The following is a 9,245-nucleotide window of genomic DNA, read 5'->3' as shown; positions in this document are numbered from 1 at the left end:
TAGCCAGGATGGTCTCGATCTCCCGACCTCGTGATCCGCCCGTCTCGGCCTCCCAAAGTGCTGGGATTACAGGCTTGAGCCACTGCGCCCGGCCTGGAAGCCTTCTTAAAACAGACTTCTGGGCCTCAACCTAGAGCTTCGGATGCAATGGTCTGGGGTAGGGCCCAGAATTTGAATTTCTAACAAGTCCTCAACTTATGCTAATGGTCCAGGAATCAGACTTTGAGAACGGTTGCACTAAGACGAGGAAGACAGGCTAGCTGACTGTCCCATGAAGAAGGAGTTTGCCAAACCTCACTTCTGGCATTAGGAGGTAGGCTGAAGACATAACTTCCTAATCTGCATTTTGCCCTTTCCGGGTTTTAGTGCACACAGTATTACTAATTAGGGAGCACATTCTGCTCACTGCCTCAGGAAGAAGCTTGGAAACAATTCCTTAATTGTTTTTATTTAAATGCGAAATGAAATAAAACAACTTTAAAAAATAAGCTTGCGCTAGCCGGGTGTGGTGGCTCACGCCTGTAATCCCAGTACTTTGCGAGGCTGAGGTGGGTGGATCACCTCAGGTTGGCAGTTCGAGACCAGCCTGACCAACATGGAAAAAGGAGAAACCTTGTCTCTATTAATAATACAAAAATTAGCCAGGTGTGGTGGTGCATGCCTGCAATCCCAGCTACTTGGGAGGCTGAGGCATGAGAATTGCTTGAACCTGGGAAGCGGAGGTTGTGGTGAGCCGAGATCACATTATTGTACTCCAACCTGGGCAACAAGAGCAAAACTCTGTCTCAAAAAAAAAAAAGCTTGTGCCACTGCTACTTCTCAAGAATATCTAACTAAAGCCCAGGAAGGCCTATGGTAGCAAAGTAAAACATCTTTGCTGATTCTTTTTTAAAAGACTGGTGAGTTTCAAACTTACTACAAAGCTACAGAAATCAAGAGTGTGCTACTGATGTAAGCTAGACATAGAGATCAATGGAACAAAAGTGAGAGGCCAGAAATAAGCACGTACATTTATGGCCAATTGATTTACTGATAAGGGTGCCAAGACAATTCATTAGGGGAAAAGAACAGTCTTTGAATAAATGATGTTGGAACAATTGAATCTTTACAAATGAACGGGAGAAAATATTTTCTTTTTTTTTTTTTTTTGAGACGGAGTCTCGCTCAGTCACCCAGGCTGGAGTGCAGTGGTGCGATCTCGGCTCACTGCAAGCTCCGCCTCCTGGGTTCACGCCATTCTCCTGCCTCAGCCTCCTGAGTAGCTGGGACTACAGGCGCCCGCCACCATGCCCAGCTTATTTTTTGTATTTTCAGTAGAGACAGGGTTTCACTGTGTTAGCCAGGATGGTCTCGATCTCCTGACCTCAGATCTGCCAGCCTCTCCTCCCAAAGTGCTGGGATTACAGGCGTGAGCCACCGCGCCCGGCTATAGGAGGGTTTTTTGTTTTTTTTTCCAGTTCTTTATAAAGATCTCAGACATATATAGGCTTATAATACTTTGGATAAACCAGCAGGAAAGATAAAGAAAATTTGGCATCACTTAAGTTTTAATTTTTACTTATTAAAACTCTGTATTAACACATGTTCTTGATATAGGTCCAAAGAGACTCAATTTCTGGCAAACTGGGTTGAGGAAGTAAACCATTTTTTAGCCATTAGACTTACCACTCGGCTGAAATACTCATCTAAAACTTCCACAAAGTTATGAATGAATTCATAAATAGCCATCTCGTTCTAAAATAAAAGAAGAAAGGTAGAATCAATTTTAGTATGGCCCTCATGCAAATCAGACATAGAACATCCCAGTCAGCTTCCAGCTTTTAGTGAACTGATAATATGAGGAAAGTAGCCTTCCACTGACAAATACTCGGAAAAGTTCTATACTCACTTGTTTAAAAGATGCTTATCAATAGGGGAAATGTAGATAAACCTTAACCTGTAGGATTTTTTTTTTTGGCCAGGTTTAGTGGTTCATATCTGTAATCCTAGCAAGTTGGGAGGCCAAGGTGAGAGGATGGCTTGGGGCTAGGAGTTCAAGACCAGCCTAGGCAATATAGTGAGACTCCGTCTCCACAAAAAATTTAAAAAACTAGCCAGGTGTGGTGTTGCATGCCTCTAGTCTCAGCTACTCATGAGGCTGAGGGAGGAGGATGGCTTGACCCCAGGAGTTCAAGGCTGCAGTAAGCTACGATGGCACCACTGTACTCCAGCCTGGGAAACAGAGCGAGGTCCTGTCTTAAAAAACAAAAAGGCCATGCGTGGTGGCTCACACCTATAATCCCCACCACTTTGGGAGGACGAGGTGGGAGGATCACTTGAGCCCAGAAGTTCAAGACCAGCCTGGGCAACATAATGAGATCCCTTGTTTACAAAAAATAAAAAAATAGGCTGGGCGTAATGGCTCATGCCTGTAATCCTAGCACTTTGGGAGGCCGAGATGGGCAGATCACTTGAGGTCAGGAGCTCAAGACCAGCCTTGCCAACACAGTGAAACTTCGTCTCTACTAAAAATACAAAAATTAGCTGGGCATGGTGGCACACGCTTGTAATCCCAGCTACATGGGAGGCTGAGGCAGGAGAATTGCTTGAACCCAGGAGGAACACTTGAACCTGGCAGGCTGAGAAATTGAAGTGAGCCAAGATCGTGCCACTGTACTCCAACCTGAGTGACATAGCGAGACTCCATCTCAAAAAAATAAATAAATAAACAAAAATAAATAAATAAATAAAGTAAAAATATCCAGATATCTTGGCATGAGCCTGTAGTCTTAGGTACTCGGGATCGTGATGCTGAGGTAGAAGGATCACTTCAGGCCAAGAGGTCGAGGCTGCAGTGAGAGGTGAAGGTGCCACTGCATTCTAGCCTGGGTGACAGAGAGAGACCCCGTCTTAAAAAACTTAGGCCGGGTGTGGTGGCTCACACCTGTAATCCCAGCACTATGGAAGGCTGAGGCAGGTGGATCATGGGGTCAGGAGATTGAGATCATCCTGGCCAAAAGGTGAAACCCCATCTCTACTAAGAATACAAAAATTAGCTGGGGGTGGTGGTGGGCACCTCTAGTCCTAGCTACTCGGGAGGCTGAGGCAGGAGAATCGCTTGAACCCAGGAGGCGGGGGTTGTAGTGAGCCGAGGTGGCGCCACTGCACTCTAGCCTGGTGACAAGGTGAGACTCTGTCTCCAAAAGAATCTTTTTTTTGAAGTCTATGATAAATCTAGCCAGATTAAAATCTTAGTGTCTAGTATTTAGAGTTCTTAGCTCCATTTCCTGACTTTACCACAAATTGGCTTAAGCAATTGTTCAGGTTCTTCATGCCATCATTTTTCTATCTGTGGAGATGGGAAAACCACTTCAAAGTTTGGTTTATGGATAAAAAACAATGAATCAATATTTCAGCTATATGTAAAACATCCTTCCAGGGATTCCATGTCCATAAGTACTATTGATCTGGGAGTGGCATTTGTGAAGGGGTGAACTAAATAAATTTGAGGGGATATAATCACAATACAATCATCTTTATAGTTTTCACTGGTTTTTGATATATCAGCCCATGTTTAATGCCAAAATCAGTTGGTCTCTATACTTATCTGAGCTGCTTCATTGTTCAAGAGAACAAGGGCAGGACACTGGTATTGCTTACAACAGAAAAAGGCATTCTGTGGTTTGGGGCTTCTCTACTTTGCAAGCTCCTCATCTAATCCAAGAAACAGCCTAGATATTTCTCTTCCACACAACTTTCCTCATTCTTGCTAGAAACCAAGATCCTAGCCAGGCACAGTGGCCTGTGTCTGTATTCCCAGCTACTTGGGAGGCTAAGCCAGGAAGATCGCTTGAAGTCAGGAGTTCTAGACCAACCTGGGCAACATAGTGAGAACCCATCTCTAAAAAAAATAAAAGCAAAAAACATTAGCTGGGCTTGGGAGTGTGAGCCTGTAGTCCCAGCTAGTCAGGTGGCTGAGATGGGAAGATGCTTGAAACCAGGCATTCAAGGCTGCAGTGAGCTATGACTGTGCCATTGCACGCTAGTCTGTCTGTAAAAAAATAAAAATAAAAAAAATTGGGAGTCTGAGGCAGGCGGATCATGAGGTCAGGAGATCAAGACCATCTTGGCCAACATGGCGAATCCCCATCTTTACTAAATACAAAAAATTAGCCGGGTGTGGTGGCACATGCCTGTGATCCCAGCTACTTGGGAGGCTGAAGCAGAGGAATCGCTTGAACCTGGGAGGTGGAGGTTGTAGTGAGCTGAGATCGTGCCACTGTACTATAGCCTGGCAACAGGGCAAGACTCCGTTAAAAAAAAAAAAAAAAATCAAGAGAGTCATAATTCTTAGGGAGGCAAGTAGAAAGAAATTCTTGCATTTTCCAAGGGCTCTTCTATTATCTTACCTCAGTGTCATTAACTCCAACCACAATGAAGAGAGCTGCATACTGCCGATATATCAGCTTAAAATCCTTATATTCAATGAAAGAGCACTAGACAAAACACAATGAGATATTAATTCCTGTTGTTAAGAGAGAGTTATTTAAAATGACATGCATAAGTTCTAGGTTCTGATTCATCTGACAAACATTCCTAGAAATATAAAATATTAAGATGTTACACAACCACTGGTGGCCTTCTCACAATATTCAGGGGCCCACTTGGAAGCATCTCTAGTGGAAATTGGAGAAGTCTTGGAAAAAAGTCTGAGTGTTCACATGGGTTCCCACTTACACTCCTTCTCATTCCTTTGCTTGGCTCTGTGTGGAACTCAGCAGGCAAAGATAATGAATAATCAGCAAACTGCCTCTGAAGTGAAAATAAGCAAACATGATAAAGAAGACTTTCTTCTCCTCACCTCCCCAAGACTTTTTTGGAAGCAATTAGATATTCTTGGTTTTGTACTATTCCATAGTCATTGAGGAGCCAAATACATGGTACAAACAAACAAAAATTGGTTGCTTTTTCCTAGACTCATGAAAAGAATCCATGTAGATTATTTTATAAATCATTTAAAGATGGCCTTTTTGTGGCAGATGCTAGACAAAATTTCGCATTGTAAACATTGCTTCGTATGAATTAATAACTAGCCTGCCACCACTGACACATGGAGAAAACTCCCTTCTCATTTATCCCTTTCCTATCGCCTTTGTACAAAGAGTTATTGGAAGGCGCTGAGTGGATGGGAGGTGGAGAGTGGGCAGAAGCACAGGGTTACTCTTCTGGATTTTAGGGTGTGCTGGATGTGTTGCTCTTGGGTGCCCGGATGTACCTGGGAATGAAGCTGCAAGTTTTGACCATGGAAATAAATGCCTCTATGGGAAAGCCATCTGATGGTCTATAAAATGCAGGAATTTAGGTTTTTATTTAAAATTAGGATAAAGGTAATGAGTACAGAAGCATTCTGCAGCTTTTGGCTCACTGTAGAGCCAGTGTGATCTCTGCTCAGCTGGATCTTTCAAGGAAACACAACCTTTTTGAAAGAACTGAGGAACATTTTTCAAAGCCTCTCAGGAGTTTCTGACATTAAAAAAAAAGTATCAGAGCACCTCTACGGATAAAAACTAAGCTGCTATTATGCTACGTTGGTGCCTGATTATGCCAAAAGCCCAGTGGACTCCTTTTAAAATCTAAAATAATTTAGAATGCATCAAAAGTATCTAACAGTATATTCATTCCAAAGCTTTCGTTTCAAAGGGTAACCTATCAGTGAAAATGATATTTGAAATTGAGTGCCTGCATTCTGCAGAAAGGATCAAACAGGAATGCTTCTAAGAGTATTTACTTTTACTTAAAGTATGTGGCTATTAACAGAGCCCTTTAAAAGTTTGTTTCCATCTGACAACATGAAACAGTGTGTGCCATGGCAGGCCAAAGTAGTAATTCAAAGAGGAACTCTGAGATGTCCCAACTGAAAAATCAGTTTAGATGCCAAGGGAGACACATTTGTACCATGTTACTTTTGAGCACTGATGTAGCTTAATATTTTATGATTTAGCACTGGTGCTCACAGGCAGCCCACTATGCAGTGAAATGGAGAACTGACAAAATTAAAATGCATGAGTTAAACAAGTTTTCTGATTTTCCCTCAGTTGTTGAGTAATTCCCAATAGATCTGGCAAGTTTAGGACCTGGATTAAGTAATTCTCTAAATAAAATTCTTCATAAAAATTTTGTTCAAGGGGCTGGGCGTGGTGGCTCACGCCTGTAATCCCAGCACTTTGGGAGGCTGAGGCGGGTGGATCACTTGAGGTCGGGATTTCAAGACCAGCCTGACCAACATGGAGAAACCTCGTCTCTACTAAAAATACAAAATTAGCCGGTCATGGTGGCACATGCCTCTAATCTCAGCTACCTGGGAGGCTGAGGCAGGAGAATCACTTGAACCTGGGAGGCAGAGGTTGTAGTGAGCCGAGATCATGCTGTTGCACTCCAGCCTGGGCAAGAGCAAAACTCTCTGTCTCAAAAAAAAAAAAATTTTTTTTTGTTCAAGGAATGAGCTAGGGAAAAAATTCTTTACAAAATGGACTCGGTTTTTGGCCAGGCGCAGTGGCTCATGCGTGTAATCCCAGCACTTTAGGAGTGGCTCATGCCTGTAATCCCAGCACCAAGGTAGGCAGATCACTTGAGGTCAGGAGTTCGAGACCAGCATGACCAACATAGTGAAATCCCATCTCTACTAAAAATACAAAAATTAGCCGGGCATGGTGGCACGGACCTGTAATCCCAGCTACTACTCAGGAGGCTGAGGCAGGACGATCGCTTGAACCTGGGAGGCGGAGATTGCAGTGAGCCAAGATGGCGCCACTGCACTCCAGCCTGGGTGACAAAGCAAGACTCCATCTCAAAAAACAAAACAAAAAAAATGGACTCAGTTTTAAAATTCCTATTTAACCTCCTTTTTTTTTTTTTGAGACAGAGTTTTGCTCTTGTCGCTCAGGCTGGAGTGCAGTGAAGCAGTCTTGGCTGACCGCAACCTCCACCTCCCATGTTCAAACAATTTTCCTGCCTCGGCCTCCCCAGTAGCTGGGACTACAGTTGTGCATAATTACGTGCAGCTAATTTTTCACTATATTGGCCAGGCTGGTCTCGAACTCCTGATCTCTGATGATCCACCCGCTTCCGCCTCCCACAGTGCTGGGATTACAGGCATGAGCCATTGCACCCAGCCTTAATCTCCATTTTGGAAGATGGATAAATTTGTTGTTTTATATGAATTTTTAATTTCCATTTCCCCCACCTAGATAATAAAATCAAACTTGTTTTTAAATCACTGGTTTCAGTATTATATTGGTGGTATATTTACAAAAATAATAAGCAGAATAAAACCACCCCATTTGAGAATAATAATATCCTCTGGCATAAAATGGGTCTTCAGTATTTACCTCTATACCAATCATCTGATCTTCATTTTTTGGCTTATAGAAAGCTACCTGCTACAGGCACTCATGAGAGTTTCAGGGGCTGAATTCGTAAGAATGAAAAAAGAAGAGGTGTCTATTAGCAGAAGGAAATTTTATTATTGTTTCCAAGGTGCACTGAGACAAATACGCTGACTTAAATAAGAACCCAAGATTCTTCCAGGTTTTCCTTGTTTTAATTTTCTTAAAGGGATGTAAAGAGAGCTATGCTTCTTTCAGTTTTTCATTTCACATCACTTCTTATTTTCCTTAGTAGCTGTTGAAGGAATATAGATCAAAGGAAATGACGGTCCCTGAGACTCAGTAATAACAAATCTGCCGAGGCCGAGTTGAATGTAGAGATAAAGGAGAGGACCACAGACTTACTTGTTCATTGGACCGAGAGAGACAGCTCTTTATGACTTCTGTTTCCAGAAGTGTACGCTTATTAATATCCACATGTTCATAGTACTTAGAAAGTCGAGTCTGCCCTTGTTTATTCACCATGAGGAAAAATTTTATCATTTTTCTTTCCTGGCCAATATTTTTCCAAATATAGTTCAAAAGTTATGACAACGGATGGCTGTAACTGGATACCTTCAAGACAAACAAACAAACAAACAAACAAAAACACAGAAAGGCAAGATCAAATTTCTCAAAGAATTATATTAAATGTTTTATAGATAAACAGTAAATAAAGTAGTAGTAAATATCATCTGATAATATCAGTGTTCATTCCTATGAACTAATTGAGGTTTTAATAAATAAAAACCAACGATAAATTTTCATCAGTTATTCTCCAAAACAATTCTGAGCAACTGCAGTACTTCTGTTTATATTCATTCAATTTACTCATCTATTTTGCTGGGTAACAACGACGTGTCGAGCACCAGAAGAATGGGGAGATGAAGCAGTAAGGACTTCTGATCTTCTGATTTTTATAACTAGCAAAGGTGCGAGGTAGGTAAACAACGGCAGTACAAGGTGATGAGTTATAACTGGGACAGGTCTGCTTCCATGGGTGTACAGTAGGAGGGACAAGGAACGTCACAGGAGAGTGAAGAACTGCTTCCCAGAGAAGGGGCACTGATGTGAGGTCATGAAGAATGAGCTACAGGGGATGACTGAGGCAGAGAAAATCGGTATGAAAGCTCTGGAAAGTTCACTGGGGCTGTAGTTCAGGGGGTGGGAAGAATAGTTGCTGGAAATTAAGCTACTCACATATGACAAAATTGGCTTTAGAAGTCATGCTAAGGAATTTGGGCTTTATTTTATGGGCAATGGAGACAAGATCTATAGTAAAGCTTTTCTTTCCTTAGTGGTGGAAATAGTAGTGATATCAATTTATCAAATTACTCTAGGCCCTATAACAAGCTCTCTAAGGTCCTATCCTGAGCAATTCTCACAATTATTTGAGGCAGGTACTTCTGTTATCCTTTCTTTTTGAGATAGGGCCTCACTCTGCACCCAGGCTGGAGTACAGTGGTGCAATCTCAGCTTAGTGCAGCATCTTCCTCTGTACTCAAGTGATCCCACCTCAGCCTCCTGAATAGCTAGGATTATAGGCATGCACCATCATGCCCAGCTAATTTTTTAACTTTTTATAAAGATGAGGTTTCACTATATTGCCGGCTGGTCTTGAACACTTAGGCTCAAGTGATCCTCCTGCCTTGGCCTCCCAGAGTGTTGGGATTACGGGCGTGAGCCACCGTATCAAGCCTGTTATTCTTATTTTAAGGTCAAGCAGGTTAAAGTTTAGAAGGGCACGGTGGCTCGTGCCTGTAATCCCAGCACTTTGGGAGGCCAAGGCAGGCAGATCATTTGAGGTCAGGAGTTCAAGACCAGCCTGGTCAATATGGTGAA

At 42.4% G+C, this 9,245-nt stretch overlaps 1 protein-coding gene across 4 annotated transcripts in view; it reads right to left on the bottom strand.

Moving 5' to 3' along the window:
• The window catches only part of AP4S1 (adaptor-related protein complex 4, sigma 1 subunit), a 25,236-nt gene extending 17,255 nt beyond the window's left edge, over positions 1–7,981 (bottom strand). For 3 of the 4 annotated variants that reach the window (XM_011941856.1, XM_011941860.1, XM_011941855.1), the window contains exons 1-3: positions 7,770–7,976; positions 4,389–4,475; positions 1,666–1,734 (exon numbers count right to left, since the gene is read on the bottom strand). In XM_011941856.1, coding sequence (XP_011797246.1) covers positions 1,666–1,734; positions 4,389–4,475; positions 7,770–7,907 — 294 coding nt within the window. In that variant the 5' untranslated portion in view covers positions 7,908–7,976. Of the gene's footprint in view, positions 1–1,665; positions 1,735–4,388; positions 4,476–7,769 lie in introns of all 4 variants that reach the window. The other variant, XM_011941857.1, reaches the window with a different exon arrangement.
• Between the last annotated feature and the right edge of the window lie 1,264 nt (positions 7,982–9,245).

This window comes from Colobus angolensis, unplaced genomic scaffold (genome assembly GCF_000951035.1).
Source record: "Colobus angolensis palliatus isolate OR3802 unplaced genomic scaffold, Cang.pa_1.0 Scaffold202, whole genome shotgun sequence".
NCBI classification, from domain to species: Eukaryota; Metazoa; Chordata; class Mammalia; order Primates; family Cercopithecidae; genus Colobus; species Colobus angolensis.
Note: the sequence above shows the minus strand (reverse complement) of the source record. Positions and strands in the feature narration are given on the sequence as shown.